At 33.3% G+C, this 24,440-nt stretch overlaps 1 protein-coding gene and 1 non-coding gene across 2 annotated transcripts in view; one reads left to right on the plus strand and one right to left on the minus strand.

Annotated features, from left to right (window-relative positions):
* The window catches only part of ENGase (cytosolic endo-beta-N-acetylglucosaminidase), a 153,345-nt gene extending 129,943 nt beyond the window's left edge, over positions 1-23,402 (minus strand). The window contains exons 1-3 of the mRNA XM_090407650.1: positions 23,290-23,402; positions 17,608-17,787; positions 9,389-9,537 (exon numbers count right to left, since the gene is read on the minus strand). Coding sequence (XP_090263776.1) covers positions 9,389-9,537; positions 17,608-17,774 — 316 coding nt within the window. The 5' untranslated portion in view covers positions 17,775-17,787; positions 23,290-23,402. The remainder of the gene's footprint in view (positions 1-9,388; positions 9,538-17,607; positions 17,788-23,289) is intronic.
* Positions 23,403-23,876: 474 nt separating this feature from the next.
* Positions 23,877-23,958, plus strand: TRNAS-AGA (transfer RNA serine (anticodon AGA)). The gene has a single exon. It is a non-coding gene; the product is annotated as a tRNA-Ser (tRNA).
* The last annotated feature ends 482 nt before the right edge of the window (positions 23,959-24,440 follow it).

Genomic DNA, 24,440 nt, shown 5'->3' on the forward strand with positions numbered 1-24,440 from the left:
ATATCACATAAATAGAGTATTTGAATTTCAAGTTTATTATTATTTATAAATTAAATTGATTTTTCAGTTCATTTTTTTGTGCATCAAGATTCTAGTCATTTTAGGGTAAAATGTCGAGTAAAAAAGTGGATGTTAGCAAACATAGCAAGCTATCGTTACTATTTATTGCCTCTACATTTTAACTAAAGCTGAAATTATTATGCTTATTACTGCAACTTAAAAAAATCAAAGCTGGAGTTGAATAAATCTTGTAATAAATAAATGTTGTAATTCCATAAATATGATGATTTTTTCTATAATTTTTATTACCGTAAATTCAAAATTTTTATTTTTGGTGAGAATATCTGAACTTTGCAGTTCAGGAAGTTCCAATTTTTACCTTGATTAGTAAGCTTAATTTGATTGCATTTAAATTTAAAAAAAAAAAAAAAAAAAACGTTTATTCTTATACTAAATTATTACCATACCTTTTAATATTTTTTCGGTATTCAGAATTTTTGTAGCAACTATGATGCTTGTCAAACAAAATCAACAATCAACACTGCAATTCAAATCTTTCAGAGAAAGATTTTAATTACATCTTTCTTTAAATTAATTATGATTCAATTACATGGAATATTTAAAAGTGTAAATAATATATATATTTAGAATTACATTAAAAGATTTTAAACTATTTAGAAAATTTAATATTAAATATAAAGTATCGTAGCAGTTGCATAATTATTTATAATCCATCGATATAAGTCAGTGATTTATTTATATAAAATGGCTTACAAGGTTGCCAGTTTAATATTACCAAGACTTTTTTTAATATTAATACTTATTGTATACATGTGAAATTCATATACATGTGAATTTGGGAAGAGACACAATAAATAAATTGTGCACCAAAAAGGGTCAAATATCGTAGAACAGTAAAGGAAATTCCAAAAAACGGTAATTAAACTGATAGTTTAGTTACCATTATTTGGCTAGTACTTGTAAAGCAGTATACTGTATACAAGTGTATATACCTAATTATATGGTTAAAGTAGTTGTCGAAGTCGGTAAGAATATATTATTCAATTAATTATTATTCTTATTTTACTGTTACTCATTTATTTTAACAAAACCAAGATACTACTGTTTATATTTTTGTATTTTTTAAGCTTTTAACGTAATTGTTTATTTTATTTATATGTTTATTTTGGATTTAATAAATATTTATTTCACTTTTGATAGATTAATACACATAATGTTGCCAAGAAAATTTGATTCCGGAGCTAGTAAAAGAAAACGACTTAGAGAAAATGAAAAACAGCTAAATAGTCAAAAGGGGAAAATTTTGTCTTTCTTGCGTTCTGAAAATAAAGAATTTTGTAGAACTGAAGTTGTACTTCAGAGTTCTCGGAATGAAAACGAAACATTGGTATCATTATCAGGAGGAGATGAATGTGAAAATCTAGAACATCAAAATGATGTGGAAAACATAGAAGGAGAGAAAGAAGTAAATGAAACAAATCAAGAGGATTCTGAAGAAAATTTTCAATTGGAGTCTGTACTACCAGCAAGCAAGCTATCTCTTATCTTACCGATATAGCAGTGTGGCCACTTACTATTAATGAACAGTTTATTGAGCATATTTTAATAAATATGCCCCAGAATGTTGGTAAAATCGAAAATTTAAAAAAAAATACACAAAAAGCAAAAGAATATATGTCAGAAATGTAAATATATCACATTTTTACTGTAAAAAGGTGAATGGAACAAAGGAGAAACGAGAGTGGCTAATTTTTTCAGAAACCAGCAAAGCAATTTACTGCTTTGTTTGAAAATTGTTTTCTAAGTCAAATAATAGCTTAATGAAGGGTTTTAATGACTGGAGAAATATAACAAGAACCTTATGTGATCATGAGCATTCTACTGAGCATATATGAGCGATGTGCACATATCGTAAAAGAAAATCAAGTTCTGTAAATAGTCGAATTGATCAAACAAATACAATCTGAAGAAAATTATTGGAGAGAGGTTTTAAAAAGAATAATAGCTACCATTAAGTTACTGAGTAAACTAGGGCTAGCATTTAGAGGAAATACAAATGATATTTTTTCTGATTCTTGCAGAAATTATTTATCGTGTTTACATTATTTAAGTGAATTTGATTATTTTTTAAAACATCACATGAAAATGTATGCCAACTGTGGTTCTGGCAGATCAAATTATCTTTCTTACCATACTTGTGATGAATTCATAGCGTTAATAGCTAAAAAAACAAGAGAAATATTAATATCAGAAATTAAGGAAGCTGATTATTTTGCAATAATACTCGATTCAATTATATCATTACTAACTTATTATCTACAATTTTCCTCCAAATCAGTCTGTTACTTGTCAAGACTCCAACATTATCAGATCTTATATTTCTATATTTCTTATATATCGTCTAAGGCACTTTGTACCATATTAATCCACCTATATATTGGTCTTCCTACGGGTCGTTTTGCTGCCAACCTGGCAGAGAACACTTGTTTTGCTAATCTTTCCTCACCCATTCTTTTTAGGTGACCATACCACCTGAGATTAGCTCTGCTAATGCATTCCTGGATGCCGACAATGTCAAGGTCTTTCCTAATATCCTCGTTTTTAATATGATATTGCCATTGATGCCATCTGTTCACACCTCTAATCTTTCTCAGGACTCTCATATCTGCGGTCTCTAGTCTTTGATCAAGTGTTTTACTTCTGACCCACCTCTCAGATTCATAAGTTAAAACTGGTTTGAACACTGTCTTGTATACAGCTAATTTAGTGTTCCGACTAATTTCGCTCTTATTCCACATGAATTTATTCAATTGACTTCCTACGATACCAGCTTTGTTCATTCTGTTGTCTATTTCCATATTTAATTTAAAATCTTCACTAAAAATCGTGCCTAAGTAGCTGAAATGTTTTAATTGTTCCACAATGTTCCCCGTTCATAACACAGTTGACATTTTCAACAATTCTGCCTATTTTCATTGTCTTTGTCTTTTTATTGCTGACCTTCATAGCATATCTATTACAACAGTTATTCAATTTAGTCAGGGAATCTTGCAAACTTGTAGCGGATTTACTTAGAAGTATAACATCGTCCGCATAAAGCAAAGAGCTGACATTAACATCTCCAATTCTGATATCATGTTTAATACCACTTTCCTTCATAATGTGATCAATATAGATATTGAATAACAGATAATGTACATCCTTGTCTCACACCAGATTTAACATTAAACCATCTTCCTGTACTTCCTTCAATTCTAACTGCTGACTTACAACTCAAATAAAGACAAAGTATTGCTTAATATAATGATCCACTGAAACCATACAACTGTAGCATTTTGAATAGCCTCTCTCTCTTGGCACCTTGTCATATGCTTTTTCAAGATCTACAAAACTTAAATGCAGATCTCTGTTATATTCCCATGACTTTTCAACTATTTGTCGTAAAGTGAATATCTGATCCTGACAGCCTCTATTTGGCCTGAATCCAGCTTGTTCTTCACCAAGCTTTTCTTTCACAATTCTTCTCAACCGTTTCTCAAGGATACTTGCATAGATCTTGCCAGGAACACTCATTGAGGAAATACCTCTGTAATTCTCACATTCAGTTTTATTTCCCTTTTTATATATGGGTACTATTAGAGCTCGACTCCAATCATCGGGAATTCGTTCCTCTGTTCAGGCTTTCTGAACTATGCAGTGCAGCTACTGTAAGACTTTTATACCATCATACCTCAGCATTTCTGGTCGAATATCATCTACTCCTGCTGCCTTTCCACATTTCAAGCCTTTTTTCAAGGCTTTTTCTACTTCAAGTATGAATATGTATTCCTGACTGTATGCCTTTTTTGAGTGTTTTTTACCACTGTGCTATCACTGCTTGTTTCATTTAGCAATTTTTCGAAGTAATTACTCCATACTTCAAGGATATCTTTTTCTCCTGTTTTCATGTTACCTTTATCATCTCTAACTCCTTTTACTGCACTATTTTGTCCATTTCTAAGCTTCTTCAACAACCTCCAAAATATCTTACCACCTTCTTGATATTTATTTTCTATGTTCTTGCCAAAGTCCTCCCATGACATTATGTAAAACTAGCTAAACTTTTGTTTAGCTAGTTTTACACAATGTTTTGCTTTCTTACATTTGTCTCTGTATTCTCTAAGAGCAAAAGCTGACTTATTTGCCAGGAACTTTTGATATGCTTTCTTCTTTTCCTTCACTGCCTCTTTAACTTTCTGTGTCCACCATAGAGTTCTGATTTTTCTATCCTTGCAGACTACCTCACCACACGACTCTCTGGCTGAATCAATCAGGGTTTTCTTCACGGCTTGCCACTGAATTTCCAAGGTTTGGTTCCTGTTTTCAAACTCTTGCATTTTTCTTCAATAATCTTTGTGTATTTTAGTCTACAGTTCACATCTGAGAGCTGCTCAACTTTTATTCCCTTTAAAACTTACTTACATGTTATTCTTTTCAATATGAAATTCAATTTTATCCTGCTCAAGACTAAATAGCGATCACTTCCAATTTCAAATTCTCTGTACACTCTGGTGTCCTTCACCAGGGAGAAAACATCATTATCAACAATAATATCGTCAATGAGACTTTTCTTATTCCTTGCTTCTTCTCTCCATGTGAATTTGTGCACATTTTTATGTTGGAGCATGGTGTTAGTAATAACCAGTCCATGTCCTGAGCAGAAATCCAAAAGGTATTTGCTATTATCATTAGCTTTGTTCTTTTCCCCAAATTTTCCCAAAATATTTTTGTATGTCTAACAATCATTTCCTACTCTGCTATTTAGTTCCCCAACAAGGACCAACTTTTCCTTTTTCATTGTGTTAGTTGCTTCCTCTAAAGCCTCAAAAAATTCCTCCACTTCTACCTTAGTAGAGCCTTCTGTGGGACCATAGGCACAAATGTCTCATTGTCCAATCCCCCATTCTGATATTAGCCTACATTACTCTACTTGAGACTGACTGCCATTCAAGAAGATTAGTCTTGTATTTTGTGTTGAATATTATGGCTGCTCCTTCTTTTCCTTGACTATCATTTCATGAATATAACATTTTGTATTTATTGCTCAGAAAGAACTCACCAGTTTTTGTCTTTTTTGTTTCAGTCATCCCTATTATGTCGATCTGGTACTTATCTAATTCCTCAGCTAGCTCCATTTCTTTGCCATTCAGGCTTCTTATGTTGATAGTACCGATCTTTAACTCTGGTGATGTTGAGTTGGGGGTGTGCTTTCAGATTTGATATACTTTTTTTAAAATGCAAATATATGTATACCAATGTTTTATTGTGTTCCTTAAAATGAGTTATTATGGAAAATAAATGTTGACTTTTATTTTCAATAAACTAAAAAAAATGCTTATTTTGAGGGCCTCATAATGATGTTACGCGTAGCGCCTCCAAAAGTATAAATGTGACCCTGTAAATGGAACATTATACAGTGTAATAAAATAGCTCATGCATAAGTTTAAATCAGCAGTTAGAATTAAAGCATATACAGAAAAGTTGCATTAAAGCTAAGAGAGAGAGAGAGAGATTAAAAAGCAGTTTATATGTAGATGATGTTGCACTCTTAAATAAATCCAGTATATTATTATTATTATTATTCAGGACTATAATAGTCATGAACACTTATTATGATGACTGTAACAAAATTTTATATTAATATCAGCAAGTAAAAAGACAAAAATGATGAATATGAAAACAGGGCAGAAACATACAAAATTTTAACTGCATTCTCAATACAGAATCTATACCAGTAAAATATTTCAAATACTTTAGCACAATTTTAAGTGACCATGGCAAATTAAATTTGGAAACAGATAACAGAATATACATAACTGGTATAGTAAAGTGGGAATAAGTTTAAATAAATGTATATAAATAAATCAGAAATTAGTCAAAACACTGAACTATAAGTATGTAATATAGCTTAAACTGATTTTAACTTATGAACAAGATAGGAGGGATACAGGGATGGCCTCAACAGAAGTAACAGAATCAAATTACTTGAATGATGGGATAAAGAACTGTGGGAAAGGAAATGGGAACCAGAGAAAAGTTACTGTGTTTATACACCAATGCAAGGAGTATTAGTGCAGAATTTGTGACCTCGATGCAGTTAGTCAGCACACAAATCAGTGGTGTTAGTGAGATGTGGTTAATGGAGGAAGATGTATGTACTGATGGAAATAGAATGCAAGTATAGCATTTTTGGAAAAGACAAAAACAATAAAATAAAATAAATAATAATAATAATAAAACAGGAGTGGGAATTACTGATAATTCCAGAAGAGTTGTGTCCCCTTAATGTGAAACTTGAAGAAAGCAGTAATAATGGCTTTGAGCCATTTAGTGCAGCCACCAGACAGGATCAGCTATCTCTACTAGGATTGACATTTATCTCCAGTCTCTGTCATGGCACAAACACATCATATCAATAGCTTCCTCAGCCTCTAAAAAACTACTGTATATGTCGGCATATAGGATGACCGGCATATAAGATGAGGCCTATATTTTAGGCTATTTTTAGGTTTTAAGCTTATGTTGGTTGTATAAGACGCCCCTCCCCCATTTCTTCTTTCTTGTATTAATGCAATGTTAGGTATTGTTATTATATCCGTTATTTTTATATCTATGCATATCCGTTATTTTTTTGCATAGCATAGATTTAGTATTTATGCAAATTACCCTAATTAAAAGTGATTACTCCTAATTTTAATTAATTATTAATTTTGCATTTCTTTTTAATTTTAGGATTATTAAAATTGTTATCATTTAAAATCATGGAACCAGCAACAAAACGAAGAAAGCATGAAGCTCGATTTAAAATAAGGGTAATTGAAATAGCAAAGCAAACTAATAACTGTGCTAAAAAAAAAAAAAGATTGCATGCGAGAAGAGTGGAATAATTGGATGTTGACTGGTGAAAAATCATTTACAAATGGTGGATCTATGCATGCTGCATCACTTGATATGTTGTGCAATTTTGTGATCAAAGCATGGAATAAAGTAAAAGTAGAGACCGTAATAAAATCACTGAAAAAAAGTGTGGTATCTCTAATCTCATGGATGGTACAGAAGATGATCTGTTGTGGGACACTGATGATGATGAAAACAAAATCAATTCACCGGATTCGAACTGGGATCCATATGACGATCATTTAAACAATGAAAATGAAAAACTATTTTCAACAGATGATGAAAAAAATTAACATGAAAATTGAGGTTAATAATTATTATTTGTTTTTTAAGACTTTCATCTATTGTAATATTTTAAATAAATTTATGTAACAAAAAATTAATCTGATTTGTTTATAAACACTACCTATTTTCTTATATAACGATGTATTGAAACCACCTAAATGTTCATCCAAGAAATTAAGCTTCTCTTTTTATACTCGCTGTATAAGATGACCCATGATTTCGAGGGTTTTTCTGTAGTATTTGAGAGTTGTCTTATATGCCGACATATGCGGTAGATATTCTTTTCTGCTCAAGAAACTATTTTACATTTTCTTTATACTGCAAGTAAAAGAAAGAATGAATGAATGTGGAAGAATAACTTTAATGAATGCAGATTATATCTTTGCGTCAGAAGCAACTGTTCAAATAATGAACAGTCACTTCTCTAAAGTCTATCAACATAATGTACGTAGCATGTATGTAACATGCCATATACACTGAATGAAGAGATAGAGTTAGATGAACAGGGGGCTACTGCATAACCTCGATTCAACAAGACTTCAGCAAACTGCACAGATGGGATATCAGCATGTATGCTAAAGGAATTTTCAGACAAATTGGCTAGGATGAGTCTGTTCAGAAAAGATCCCATAGGAATGGAAACAATGTAGAATATTTCCATTGTACAAGGGTGGCACAAAAACCAATGTGTTTAACTACTGACTCATCAGTATCTCTGCAGGGGTAGTAAAGATTTTAGAGAAATTAGTAAGAACTTACGTATGGAAATGGATTAACAGACAAGCTATACTTTGCAAGGAACAGAAGGGGTTTATTAAAGGAAGATCATGTTGAGCAATTTGCTCATGTTTTATAATAATGTTACAGCAGAATTAGATAAAAAAAAGGAATGGATATCCTATGATACTGTTGGACTATGCCATGGATTTTGACAGGATACCACATGAAATGATGTTGCAGAAATTGGAGGATACAAGACTGAAATATAAACTACTGACTTAGTAGGGATGGCTGATGGACACATATCCAAAAGTGGTATATAAGCATTGTGAATCAGATTTAAGTTGTGACTAATGGTGTACACCAAGAATCAGTACTTGGATTATTGTTGTTCAGGCTATACATTAATAATATTGGGAAGAATCTAACAAGCAATGTTAAACTGTTTGCTGGTGATGTAGCAAAGAAAGGGAGGAATCAGAATGCTAATGATATGCAGCAGCACTTAGAGAATTATTTCAACAGGCTGGAACTGGACAAATGATAATGACTATCAATTAAATGTAAGTAATTCTAAAGTTATGTACTTTGGTGTGATTATGCTTGGAGAAAGTGATAAGGTTAGAGATCTTGGAGTTATGGTAGAGAGGAATTTGAATTCAACGGTCACATAGTAAAATGTGTCACTTTACAAGGCCTTGATATGATTGCACCTAAACTACTGTACACAGATTTGTCTCCTGGGTTGCAAGGGGTGAAGTCACTTTGGAAAGACTGCAAAGAAGCATTACAAAAATGATTTCAGAATTATGTAGGTTACAAGGACAGATTGAGAATGTGGACTGCAGATGATGATAGACAGGAGAAAGAGAGATGATATGATACAGGCCTAATAAACTTCTGAAAAGGGTGATCATAGTATACTGATGAATGAAATTTTTTGTTATATGGAAGGTAGGGAGAAGACAAGAGGGCATCCTTGGAAGGTAAATTTGCATGCAGTTAAGAAAGGGGTGAGAGATAGATTTTTCTCACAGAGCAGTGAGGTGAGTTTTAGAGCAGGTCTAACAGCTGGTATGAATGATGTATAAACTCTCTTTGATGAGTACTTTCTCTCAAAGAGAGCAGAAAGTGAGAGGAATGGTTTGCTTGTTGAAGTGGTGAGTGCATCTAATGTAAATGTATTTAAGAAACATTATGATAGCCAGCGTTGGGTAATGTATGGCCTCCCTCAATGAGTCCTTGGCTCTCTGACGATAAAAATAATTGTGTACCTGAATTGAAATATTTTTAAAAGATGTTCACATTCTAAATATTTTAAAATGGAAATTTAAATCAAACATGGATTTTAGTACACTTTTAAGAAACAGCTAAAACATAATTCAAAAACTAATCTCTACTTATTTCAGTTATTTAAAAAACATACCTAGCACACGAGTGCCATTCCTATGTGCTGCATTTATCCAACCATAAGGAGGAATAGTAATAAAATAATGACTGAAGTATACAAAAATATCAACATTGGCCCAATGAAAAAACCTATAACATCCAGTCTGTTGCACTCCTTGTTGGAACCTAAATATAAAAATTTAGAATAATACATATTATACAACATACACACTGACAGGAATTTTCCAGTTTAATGTTATCTACTGTATATATATCTATGCATGAAATGTTATGTGCACATAACATATTTTTTGAATTCAGAACACCCAGACATCAACAATGAAAAATATGATGAAATTCTATAATGCTGTATGTGACAATGCATATAATAAGAAAACTGCAAGTGATATCAGGTTATTACTTGCAGTTTTTTCCAGAGAAAATATCATTTTAGCCTTATTTAATGATTTGTATAAAATTAATATAAATGAGTGATATTCCAATTTAATTCCATATTGGAATAAAGGCCTTTATTCCCCCATTCCACCTAAAATACATACGCAATTATCCATATTATGGTTCTCCAATAAGTGTGCCAAGGCAATCCAAGAAAAAAATATAACATATCGCAAGTAGCTCGAGACTAAAACTCAGATCACATTCAGCCTATATTGCAGCTCACAACTGCAAAATAACACCAACAAATCTAAATCTACATTAAATCTAAATCCAATTGTGAAAGGACCAAATCCTACAAACTAGCGTCAGTCCAAATGGCAGCCAGATCTTTTGATCCTTTCTTAACTACTGGGTACAACAGTTGTCAATCCATGTTTCCACTACTCTTGCATCCAGATTGTACTATTGTAGCAACACCCACAGACAAGGCTAACATACTGGCATTGCTCTTCTCCTCCAACTCTTGCAAGGAGGATTGGGATCACTGCATGTCTCTACCAGTCTTTTATTAAGAAGAAGTCAGAAGAATTCTGAATAACTGACACCAACAAGTTATCTAGTCTTGATGATGTCCCTTTCCCATTGTGCTAAAACTTGTGCTCAAGAACTAACCTCAATCCTATATCATTTTGTCAATGTTTTCTACTTGACTGGCATTTACCCTGCAGCTTGGAAACAAGCTTACATTCAGCTCATTAAAAAATGTAATAAAAATTAGCCAACAAATCACCATCCAATTGCTTTTAATTCTCAAAAACTATGAAGAAAGTATCAACAGCCAACTTCTTTACCACTTGGAGGAGCATCAGTAATTAGCAAACAACAACAACAATAATATGGATTCTGCTATTCTCAATTTATAGGTGATTTTTGTTATCCACCTTTGGACACAAATACAAGCCATGGAAAGATTTGTAAAAACTGGTGGTTCTTGACATTTCTAGGGTATGAGATCAGGACTGGAACAAAGGTTAGCTCAACAAATTACTATCCTTTAGCCTTTCATCTGCCCTTTCCAATTGGGTCACCAGCTTCCACTCTGGCCATTAACTAATATGATAGAGATAGATGATTTGTCTCCTCATATTTCATCACCATAAGGAGTACCATAAGGCTTGGTATTCTTACCTTTTGTCTTTCTCCTGTACATAAATGATCTACTCTCACTGACTTCAAATCCTATCTACAGTTCTACAGCTTTGCTGATGATGGTACTCTCTATTCCTCTTTTACATTTGACAATCCTTATAGTGCATGATCATCAGAAGTCTCAAGATCTTCCATAACCAATACCTTCAGTATGGATGAAGATAAGTTTGTGAACTTCAATGGTCTGAAATACAATCACGCTTAATTTCTCACAAGAAAGATCTCACATCACTTCTCCTCACATTTGATAATATCCAGATCTCCAACACAATCATATTTACACTTGGCTGACTTACATTTCCAATCTTTTCTAGCACAAACATCCACACATATTTTTTTTAGCCTTCCAGAAAGTTGGTGTATTTTCCCACTTAAAACACCACTTCTTACCTGTACAACTTGAAAGACTACTCAATGCCATACAGAAGATGACAATTCGATGAATCAATGATCCTTTGCTAGATTCACTGCAATCACTCTGTCATGGATGTCTGGTTTTTCCCTATGTATCTATGAATATTTCAAATCACACAAACCTAATGTTATATTTTGATCCTGGAGGTAACAGCCACTTTAATCCTTTGAACCTTATAGACAAAAAAGGCCTAATATATATATATATATATATATATATATATAATCAAAAGGCTGGTTTTCAGGTCTGACCACCTACCAGAATTACAAAAAAATAAGCAAAGTGGTCAATTAGAAAGAAGATAAGAAACTTAGTACAGCTTCATATCAATCATTTCTCCATGTGACTTGTTGGTGCAGTCATGATGATGAAAGGTGGGGATTCCAAAAGAGTTAAGATACTAATGTATATATCAGTTTTGAGGTATTGAAAAAAGTAATCTTCCTTACAACATCACAAATATACAGATGGTTTTTAACTTACACAATGGTTACGTTCTGCAAACTTTATGTAACTAATTACTAAAATAAATAGCCAAAAGGCTTCAGTTCGGTGATGCAAAATCCACTTTGCTTATATAATTTATGTAACTAATTTAATGTAAGTTGGATTTAACCCTATCACCCATTAATCGTACCGTATTGCTTATGTGTTTGCATAAGTGCAATGCAGTAGTGCATTAACATGTTTTAAAAGTTACTTCTGTTAATTTTTCATTCACAGAATTCACACACAAATTGAATTTCAATATGTAATTATTAATGTAAAGTACAGGGTGTCCACATTGGACCTCCCTAGACCATGGTGTCAAAATCACAAAGTTTTTGTAAAAAAATTCTGGATGAAACTAGTAAGAATCTCTGGAACATTTGAACAACCCAAACCTTACATATTTCTGCATTTTTCATAAAATGTATCAGAAAATAGAAAAAAAAATTTTTTAAATGTTTAATTTGGTCTTTCGACCTTTCTTATGAGGATATCAAGAGATGACTGAATAGTGGTTTGATTCTTCTTTTCATAAAGCTTCCAAAAAGAGAATAATGTGTCATTTTTTTCTCTTTGGACTTTTAAGAATCATGAGGTATTAGGATTCATGCAAACACTAAAAATATAGCATATTTATGTTGAAAGTGAGACTGAGGAAAGTGCCATGTGGGCTGTTTGCCTTGCTGAAGACCTCCATTACCAGGTGGTCTGAAAAGTTCTCAGCCTAACAAGGAAAAAACAAATTTATAATTTCAAAATTATTTTTATTTTTCAACATAATCTCCCTTAAGACTAATACATTTATACACTTGTAGAAGAAGCATTTTATAGCGAGTACTTAAAAGAGACGTCTTCTTATGGTGATCATGGAGCTGAATCTTTGATGAGCTCCCTGCCTTGTTTTTAAGGTGATTCTAAACACGAAAAGGAGGTCAAACAAATGAGGAAGATGAAACAATGCATTACATGTATAAGAGTGGTCTGAAAAGTTCTCGGCCTAACAGTGAAAAAACGAATTTAGAATTTGAAAATCATTTTCAACATAACCTCCCTTAAGACTAACACATTTATTCCACCGATGCTCTAGCACCGTTATCCCATCCCTGTAGTGTTTCTCAGTAAGATTTGCAAAATACCCCTCTACAGCTGCAATCATCTCTTGATTTGAAGAAAAACACTGACCAGTGAGGAAGATTTTAGTTTTGGGAAGAGATAGAAATCAGAGGGAGCCAAATCTGGGGAATAGGGTGGATGTTCCAACAATTCATAGTGCAGATTCCTTAATTTCCCCATTGCCAAAACAACTTTGTGGGCAGGTGCATTGTCCTGATGAAAGGTGATTTTTTGCTTCTGCAAACCAGGTCTTTTCTCATGAATTTTTTTTGTCTAGTCTGGTTAAAAGATCGGAATAATATTCCCTGGTTATTGTTTTACCCTTTTCAAGATAATTAATAAACAAAATGCCTTTAGCATCCCAAACACCGATGCCACGACCTTTCCTGCTGATGGAACCGATTTTGTCTTCATTTGCACTAGACTAATTGTCTCTGTCTCACACATAACCTGGATCTGACACTTTCTAACCACCACCTGATTAGCCTTCTGAAGATGCACTCTAAGGGAGCGATTTTACAGAAGACAAGGACCTTAAAAAACTATTCCTGAAGGGTTCCAATGGCACTAGAATAAAGATGTATGACATTGGCATATAGCAACAGCATCTCACTCATGGTAAAAGTATATAGAGAATGGACTTTGTTTATAAAATGACAGAATCCTCTGAAAGATGGAGGTTATAAATCCACGTAAAAGCTGATATTAAATAAATTATATTTTCTGAGGATAAAAATAAATAAATAAAATAAAAGGCATTACTTTTGTACCACTGTTTTTATATGTTTAAAAACAATCTTTTAAAAAAATTAATACTGTCATGACACTGTGGCATGTTATCTTCAGTCGGTTCAGTTGATAGCATCCCTGCTTTCCAACTTACAGGTTGAGGATTAAAATTCCACTGTGGCATGTCTGTTGTAAAGTTTTAGATAGTAGATGCTTGAATGATATTATATTTGAAAAAAAAAAGATTATCTAATTTTGAGCCTACTCTTGGTGCAAAGTGCTAAAAAGATATGTTTTGCAGCTGGGGCACTTCATAAAAAATAAGAAATAAATGAAAAATATTTTCAATGGCAAATGCTTGATTTTTATCTGCAGTTAATTTGTTTTACTGTAATAGCTGATGATGATAATAATAACCAAGAAAGTCTGTGAAAAGATCATAAGTTTTGGTGAGAAGATTTTATGATTAATGTTTTCTACAAAAATCTTCCTAATTTGTCATATTTAACAGACTAAAAATCTGGAATTAACAACTTTGAATCTATATTAGGAAATAACAATGCACACAAGCCACACAAAGTGAAAGAGAATAAGACTGAAAGTAGTCTTAAAAGGGGAAATGATAGGAAACCTTAGCTGTTGGTCAGGAGGTCAGGGAATTACTGTAGCAGACCAGGCACATGACTTGGTCTGCTAAACCTGATTGACCATAACTGTGGTGGTAGATATATTTTTTTATGTTCCTTTAGACAGATGTTGAGAGAATTTCCAACTAAACAAACTGGAAGATATATCACCATATGTTAACAGCAGAACTGTAACTAAAATAATTAACTCCTAAATTAACAGCCAGTATTATTTTCAATTATGATTGATGGCAAATACCTCTCTTCCTTAAATAAAATGAAGCCCAAAGTCCATTATAAAAATGATTTTGAGAGAAAATTTTTGAATCCCACAAAAGTCTACCACAATCAAAATCAAATGTGTTGTCCAAATGTGCCATTTCAATAATGGTATACAAAAAAGGACAATACATACAGGGTGTCCCAAAATTCACGCAAGAAGTAATTTTGATGGAAAACACAGGTTTTTAATTAAAAATTGTAATTTCTTATTGATATATAAATATATCAATATATCTTAAAGTATACAGTATAGGGTTATGCATGGAATAGCATATCGGGTAAATGGCCTCCACGGCTTTGCTGGCATATACGCACTCTTTTGTCGAAATTTTCCATGACCATTTTGCATAAATGGGGCTGAATTTCGTTGATACAGCACTCAATTTCCTCCTTCAAGGCATGGGTGGTTGTGGGCTTGTTGGCATAAACCTTAGACTTCAAAAAACCCCAAAGAAAAAAGTCCAACGGCGTTAAGTCACATGATCTGGGCAGCCAATTCTGATCACCAAAACGGGGAAATTACACGACCAGGAAATGACTCATGCAGTCATTGAATTGTTTCTCGGGCTGTATGGCATGTGGCACCGTCTTGTTGAAACCACATGTCGTCCACATCCATATCTTACAATTCAGGCACAAAAAATTGGATTATCATGTCGCGATAGCGAGCACCATTAACTGTTATTGCCTTACCAGTCGCATTTTCGAAGAAGAATGGACCGATGATGCCTCCAGCCCAAAATCTGCACCAAACAGTGACACGTTGTGGATGCATTTGTTTCTCAACAATCACTCGTGGATTTTCTGAACCCCAAATGCGACAATTTTGTCAATTAACGAAGCCATCAAGATGAAAATGAGCCTCATCGCTGAAGATGATTTTGTTCGAAAAATAAGCATCCACTTGTTGTTGTTCCATAATCCATTCAACGAACGCTCTTCACTGTGTGTGGTCAGTAGGCTTCAGTTCTTGAGTAAATTGAACTTTGTAAGCATAAAGATGCAAATCTTTCGTGAGAATACGCTGTAGAGAGCTTCTCGAAATGCCCAATTCAAGACCACGGTGCCGAATTGATGTTCCTGGACTCTCAGCAACACTCTCACGAACTGCTTCGATGTTTTCTGTTGAACGACTTGTTGAAGGATGGCCAGAGTGCATAAGATCACTAATTGATCCAGTTTCCTTGAATTTTTTAATTAATCTTTTCACAGTTGATGAAGTTAAATCACTATTCCGACCATATTTTGTACGAAAATTGCGAACTGTAGCTGCCAAACCTTCATTATTTTTAAAATATTGCTCAACAATGAAAATGCGTTGTTCTCTCGTGTAGCGCTCCATTTTTAATAACCCTGAACTGTCAGCTGTCACGCTGTCTTTTTTTTCTCGTTGGCAACACTTTACCACACAAATGGTGCTAAATTTAAATCTTGCGTGAATTTTGGGACACCCTTTATATATATATATATATATATATATATATATAAATATCTGATCACTACTGTCTAAGTGTTTTCTAAATGACCTGTATTTCACTAATTCTTACTACTCCAATAAAGAATGAAATTATATTAGCACTAATGTGTTGTTGGAGAAGCTTGTGAGAACTAGGATCCAGAGTTGGATTAACAACAATGGTATTATCTTTGATGGACAGCATGGATTTGCTAAAGGGAGGTCAGGTTTTAATAATCTACTTACTTACTACAATAAAGTGACTGCTTCCTTGGACAGAGGAGAAGGATACACAGCAATATATATACTTAGATTTCGCAAAGGCTTTTGATAGAGTACTTCATGATAAATTGATAGTCAAACGAGAGCGGATGGGGTTGGATATTAGATTGGTGCATTGGATTGGAGACTGGCTATCTGATAGGTATCAACAAGTTGTGTATGGGGGGAGTGATATCCAGGAAAAGGAAAGTCACTAGTGGAGTGCCTCAAGGGTCTGTTTTAGGGCCATTGCTGTTTAACTTGTATATTAATGATATTGGTGAAGATTTGGATGGAGATATTCAGTTGTTTGCAGATGATGCAAAGTTGGGACAAACCATGAAGCGTAGTGAAGATGTTGTGGCCTTACAAGAAGACTTGAATAAATTGAGTGATTGGGCACGGAAATGGGGATGTGAGTTCAATGTTGCAAAATGTAAGATTTTAAAATTTGGAAAACAAAGATGGAATGCAGAATTTATGCTTGGAGAGGATATATTGTCGGAGGTGGAGGGAATAAGAGATCTGGGGGTGATAGTGGATAAGGATCTGAAATTTAGGGGACACATAGCCAAAATTGTGAAGGCAACACAAAGGCTTCTGGGAATGATGTGAAGGACACTGACTTGTAGAAGTAGAGAGATTCTTGTTGCGTTGTATAAGGTTTTGATTAGGCCACACATGGACTATTGTGCCCAGATTTGGTCACTTGGTTTTCAGAAGGATGAAGAGATGTTGAAAAGGGTCCAAAGGCGATTGACTAAGGTAGTTTCTGACCTCTGGAATGTCGAGTATGAGGAAAGATCGAGAAGATGTAATTTGCAGAGTCTGGAGGAAGATGGGAGATATGATAGAGACCTACAAGTTGGTAAAGGGTTGTTATAGGATCAATGCTGGAGAAGTTCTACAGAAAATAGTGGGAGATCGGGGGAGAACCAGAGGTCATCCCTGGAAACTGTATAAAGAAGGTATGAGTAGGGGAGCAAGGGACAGGTTTTTTTCATGCAGAGTTGTAAATGATTGGAATGCCTTGCCTGAGAGTGTGGTGTCTGCAAGGAGTTTGAATGTGTTCAAGGCATGGTATGATGAGCTGTGTGTGTGATAAAAGGACCTCCCAGATGAGTCTTTGACTCCATGAGGTCTTGGGGTAATAATAATAATAATGGAAAAATATATGTTTGGATTTTATTATTATTATTATTATAGAAACAAGAGCTTTCAAATCAGTATTAACATAACTATACTGTACCAAAAAAAAAAAAAAAGAAGCAGTTTACCTGTCATCTAGATATCCTCCCATCATATCATGACAAACTATAGTTCTTGGAAGTCCTTTTCGAAAAACACATTTGCTAAGGGGTTCTGCTCTATACGTGAAATCTTTTGGCTGCCATGACAGAACTTCTTGTAATGTTTTAAGTGGGCAACATTCAGTAGAAGACATAGTTTATTTTAATCTAAAAAAAAAAAAAAAGGTGCACTGCAGCTGAATACAACTCATTAATAAAGAAATCACTCCAGCATAGTGTATGTGTGTGTTTCAATCACTTTATACATTTATATTAACAGGTACAATACAGAAATAATATAGTTGAAGAAGAGATACAATGTAAAATTTACAAAATTGAAAACCATTATTAATTACCTCAATTTTTCAGAAATTAGACAAAAATATATCAAAAATAAAAAAATAATAATCAATCATATTAGCATAATATTTGGCTGATGTGAAGAACATCCACTTTCTAGCAATGTTGCAAGCATATGATGTCTCCAATCGCAGTGATAAGTACATAGAGAAATGTGTAGAAATGCACAATGTGTTAAACTTGGGAAATCAAGCAAAAGAATGCTGAAAATTAATGAAACCAGTATAATATGATTTTAGTTTATGCAACTATTTTCAAATAATTTCAGCATGAAAAAACTTAAGGAGTAAAAACATTCTAACAGAATGTTCATGAACTATTAACACTATTGAATGTTTCATATGGAAAGTTCCACTAATGATTGATGCATGCATCATATTTTTGCATGTTTCATACCAAAAATCGTAAGTGGGAAAAAAACCCAACAGAATGCATAGATATATAAATGAAATCATACATATTCATCAAACCTTGTTCTCCATAATTTCTTCTAAAAAATGAGTGAAAGAAGGAAAGTAAGTATGCAATGGAATCCTTGATATGGAAAAAAATGAGTTCTAAATGAATGTATTAGAAAAGAGACAATATCCACGTCAATAAGAACTAAATTGTATTGCCAAAAATAAATAAAAATCAGTCTGTAAACTATTAATGTGTTATTATTTGATGGAGTTCAAATATCCGTCAAGTTACAAAACTTCATTTCACATTAGTAGTGTGTATTCTCAGAACCAGTTTGACTGATGTACAGAAGAAAATTTCAAGAGAGAAAAACCCTACCACCCGCTTATGAGATGCAAGTCTTATGCACCTCATATCACGATAAGAATTCAAGTCCAGACCTTTTCCATTCAAAAGGTGAGTACATATAGTATTGTCCCTCTGACTTTGAAAGTCTCATGTAAGATGTTTCCTATTTCAATCCAGATAAATTCTGCTTAACTAGCCTTTAAATTATGTTTTCTATACATCTGTTTGTTTCTTTTGCATGGTTCCAAAAGTACTTGGAATGAATGTATATATATTCATTACACATATACTTGAAATCCAACAAACAGGAATGGAAATTACATTTCCATAACTGAATGATTACCAAACCATGGAAAAGTCACAGAAATCTTGAAGGTCATCCCAAGTGGCATCACTCTGTCATAAGGATGAGAATGGCTGAGAAATGATATCTGTTTGAAAAGAAAGATGGACAAGGTTGTGGTTCAGAGTTGTCAATAGGAGAGTTAGGCATATTGGTCAGAGAATACACAAATTAACAGATATAATATAATAGTCTTTGTAGCTGTAGTTCATCTGATGGAATTCTTTGCCAATATAATGGCAAAGAGAGCCTTCCTATTTGCTAGTAATGTATTAGCTAATAGCTTAGACTTTGTGTATTCTTTATTTTCTCTGAGTATACTTTTCAGTAGCCTATGCTGATAAAAATGACAGTTCAGTCTTGTTAAAAGACTCTCTATATTATCTAACATTTAGACCATCCACAATATTAATACACTATAGGTTCACAACCTTTCACATGGGTTTAACAAAAAAAAAAAAAAAATTAACTTTTGTTTTGCTACTTTTACATACTACTTAAGTTTGCACTAATCCCATATGCAAAAGGATGAAACTTATAACATATTAGTGCAGTGAATGAAACAAAAGTTAAATAAACTAGGCTCTAGAATCAGACATGGTATTTATCATTCCACTCACACATTTATTTTTATTTTTAAGGCCTCCAAGGAGTCAAAAGACTCATCATTGGAGGTCCCTCCTAGGAAACACAAAGTCCATCATACCACTCCTTAAACTCATTGACCATTCTCGCTCTCACCACTCTATCAGGCAATGCATTCCACAGTTCAACTACCCTCCATGCAAAGGAACCACTCCTCACCCTCTTGCTCACAGTTTCCTTTCATAAATTTAAATAAGCAAAAGTGGTAGCCTCACATCAAATCTTTAGATGTTAGATGAAAATCATCTAACATCTAAAGATTTAAACAAACATCAATTTCATAATGAGTTTTAAAACACACAGCTTGTTGGTTACAAGGTGGAAATAGTAATAACTTAACTGTAATAATGATTTTATCAACACAATGTTTAGTACCAGAGTAATTCACATAACATCCAATCATACATTTTCAAGGTCATTGCTGCCAAGTGACCACCTGATGAAAAAATGGAAACTGCTAGCTGTCTCTCATTTTAGCATAGAAATAACCAGTTTATAGTATGAAGATGTGTGGCTGAAAATCAAGTGAGTTACTGTATTATTATACTACTATTACAATGGCAACTCTGTGGAATCTGAAGATTCAATGCAAAAACTTGCACAATAACATAATTTCTTACCATGATACCTATTACACTTCTCCTTGAACTTATTTCCTGACATTGTACTCATGACTGACTGTGGCAACCCATTCCACTCATTCACCACTTTCTAAGCAAAAAAATTATTCTTGATGCAACACACACTCTTACAGTTTACAGAGGTGATCCCTTATTCTCTCCCTTTTTGTCATGTATTGAAAAATTTCTTCTGCATCAATTATATAAAACTCCTTTAGCAACATATGTTTTTACCTTATCTCTCTTTTCTGTCTGTCAATGAGTTCAAGGAGAAAAGCAGTAATATTCATAGGATATAAGTCTCTGATCGTTGTATAAGTCTCTGATCAGACCACACTTGGACTACTGTTCTCAGATTTGGTCCCCAGGATTTGAAGGGGATAAATTAACTGTGGAAAGGATACAAAGACGGATGACAAAGATGGTTTCAGGACTGTAGAAGGATAGTTATGAGGATCGGCTGAGAGAATGTGGACTGCAGAGTTTGGTGGATAGAAGAAGGAGAGGTGATATGATTGAGACTTTTAAACTGTTGAGAGGTGGTTACAGGGTTGACACTGGGGAGTTCTTTCGCTTGGTTGATCAGTGGGAAGGAGTGATGACAAGAGGCCATCCCTGGAAGTTACGAAAGGAAACTGTGAGCAAGAGGGTAAGGAGTGGTTTCTTTGTGTGGAGGGTGGTTGAGCCGTGGAATGCATTGCCTGATGGAGTGGTGGGAGCGAGAACGGTCAGTGAGTTTAAAGAGTGGTATGATGGACTTTGTGTTTCTCAGGGGGGGACCCCCCTCAGTGAGTCTTGACAGACTTTATGTCTTAGGAAGGACCTCCCTCGATGAGTCTTTTGACTCCTTGGAGGCCTGAATAATAATAATAATAATAATAATATTACTGTGCAATAATATTCATAGGATAATCCTGAAGGCTATAAGTAGTAACAGCAATTTTTTTTCTTTTTTTTTTCTTTGCTTGGTAAGAAAGTAAATTATATTTGACAAGAGAAAAAAAAAATGTGCGCCATTTTTTATTAAATTATACTTAACAAAGAAGTTACATCACAAACATCAATTTGTGATTTGGAAGTTTTTCCACTTGGTTATACTATAAATTAGAGATACCAAGAAATTATATACTTGGTTTAATCCTTTATCCAAGTGTAAGCAAACAAGTTTGCACCTGAACTATTTTCAGGATTGGGCAACTCGTATATAGAAGCTTATGATTTCATATCACTTGTTTTAGTATCTCATAATGCAAAGCACATATCTTATGGGTATCTCTAATGCTATGCATTATGAGAAGGGTCACTACCCAGGCTGGTTTCGACCTTTATTGAGGGCTCGTCAGTGGGAGATACCAAGGTTGAAGTAATGCAGAAGTCATATTTTTACTTCAACCTTGGTATCACCTCTGGGCCTGGGTCCCACTGAAGAGACCTCAATAAAGGTCGAAACCAGCCTGAGTAGTGACCTTTCCCATAATGCATAGCATTATACATACCTATAAGGATATGTGCTTTGCATTATGTACACTAAGGCAAGTGATGTGAAGTCATAAGCTTCTATATATGAGTTGTCCCAGTCCTGAAAATAGTTCAGGTGCAAACTTGTTTGCTTACACTTGGATAAAGGGTTAAAGCAAGTATATAATTTCTTGATATCTTTAATTTATAGTTACATCAAGAATATAACTTCTTGTTAAGTAAAATTTTATAAAAATTTAATAAAAGATGTTAAACATCATGAGATCTCAGATACATCATTTTTGTATTCATGCAAATTATTAATATATATTGGGAGGGTATAGTTAATCACTAATATTATTAGTGATTAACTTTATCCACTAATTACTAAAGTGAACAGCTTTTATTCCCTGCCCAATGCAATGCTTACATCAGCAGTTATTAAATTACTGTGTGCAGCATATAATAATTTTTAAATGCCAAAACGATCAAATTTCAGATATGAACTATGGGAACCACAGATTGATACTAAATCATTATGGTCAGTCAGGACCTACAAAGTTAAGCTCGCCAACAATGCTTCCCAAATTTAAAAATAAATAAAAATAAGAACAGTTAACCATGTTACCAGTAAATAACTTATAATATAACTTATATATCATATAACTTTATATAATATTATATTTATATTATATAAAGTTACATTATATAACTTATAATATAATATAACCAGTAAATAACTTATAATACTTTGCCAACCTTTTGGCTATCTGAAGGCTAAAAATATGCCAAAAAATTATTATTATTATTATGTGAACACCTCCACTGACAAAAAAGTAGCATTTGGTGAAAATGGTCCAATATCATATAATAACATAGTACACTTGGCAGTCATGTAATTGCTGCATGATTCTGGTGGGGGGGGGGGGTAGAGAATCCTCTTTCTTATTACCGTTATAAGTCACATATAGGTCTACTGTTAATAATATTCATTGTTTACTAGATTTTGCAACTGAAGGATGTCAATGGCATAGTTATGTAGCTAATAAATTAGCTTATGTCATTAAGTGATATCTGTCAAATATACATGCTCCATTCAGTAAAAATCTGAAACACAAATGTGTGAATTTCTTTTCATAATAAAATACATGTCTGAAAATAAAGGACAAGTATTTCTACTATAAAAAAAAATGACGCTAAAAGTGTGGGTAATTTTTAAATAATGTCAGTAATCTTAACCATTAAAAAAAAAAAAAATTTAAACCGAAAATAAGTCGCAGATCACACACTGCAACTTACACATTAAATCCATAAAAGCTCGAGGAGTGCAGCCTTGCATGTTTTACCCAACTTTATATTAATTATTGCGATCAATTAACATGACAATTAAAATGATAGTTCAAATATATACATTAAATCAATAAAACGTCAATAAACCTACAGATTAAATCAATAAAACATCAATAAACCTACAGATTAAATCAATAAACTTACAGATTAGATCAATAAAAGACCGAGGAGTGCAGCCTTGCATGTTTTACCCAGTTAGTTAAACATTAACTTCATATTAATTATTGCGATCAAGTAACATGACAATTAAAATATACACAGATACAGTATTCCACGTAGATGATCCTACCTGTGTGCCAGAGATCGATTTGACTAATTACCGATACGAAAAGTGGAATTAATATAAAAGTTTCGGTTTTAACACAATGCAATTATAAAGTGAAGACCTTATCCATATTATTACCAAATATTCAGGCAACTCAATGGGAAACAATAAAAAAAAATAATAAAAAGGAAGACATTGGTGTTAAACATTGATCCCATAGTAAGTAAAATATTTAACCTGATATCCCACTACTAAACGAAATTTTATGCTTCTTTTCATTATTTACTTGTGCTTATTCTATATGATTCCAATACCATGTCGAAATTTTGACATTTATTAAATTTATGTATTTTTCACAAAACACATAACATCATTTATAAAACTCATAACAATTTAAATTTAATTTCATAGGTTTTAAAAGACAAAACTGTATTAGAGAACAAATTAGAAAGCTTTCAGTGTCGAAGCAGTCGTGGCCGAGTGGTTAAGGCGACGGACTAGAAATCCGTTGGGGTCTCCCCGCACAGGTTCGAATCCTGTCGACTGCGGAGGATTTTTTTTGTAATTTTTCTAAGCATGATTCTTAGAAAAAAGCTAATATAAAATAAAACATAAACAACAATAATAATTTTACTTACAGTAAATAAAAATAAAGTATGATATGTCCAATTTCATAAAAAAAAAAAAAAGTTTCAAAATCATAAACGAACGATAAAGGTCGGTCGATTGGTAGAGTCTGTGCTACTAATGGCTCACGCAAAAGGTTAAGCAAGTTTGAGCGCGGTTAGTAGTTGGAAGGGATTAAATCTTTCGATGCTGTTCGCGCACTCTCTCTCTCTCTCTCTCGATGAGTCTTTGGATTCCCTGGAGGTGTCAAATAATAATAATACCTTCGATGACAAGCATTTGGGTGGAATTACAAACCAAATGATATAAATTCTCCCCTCTTAAGTTTTTTAATTTTAAAAAAAAATTAAAAAACTCAACAGTGATTGGTTTTTTTGAGTAGTTGTGATCTGTTGCAGAATTT

Source organism: Typopeltis vanoorti, chromosome 17 (assembly GCF_054136105.1).
Source record: "Typopeltis vanoorti isolate ZY-2024b chromosome 17, IOZ_Tvanoo_1.0, whole genome shotgun sequence".
NCBI lineage: Eukaryota > Metazoa > Arthropoda > Arachnida > Uropygi > Thelyphonidae > Typopeltis > Typopeltis vanoorti.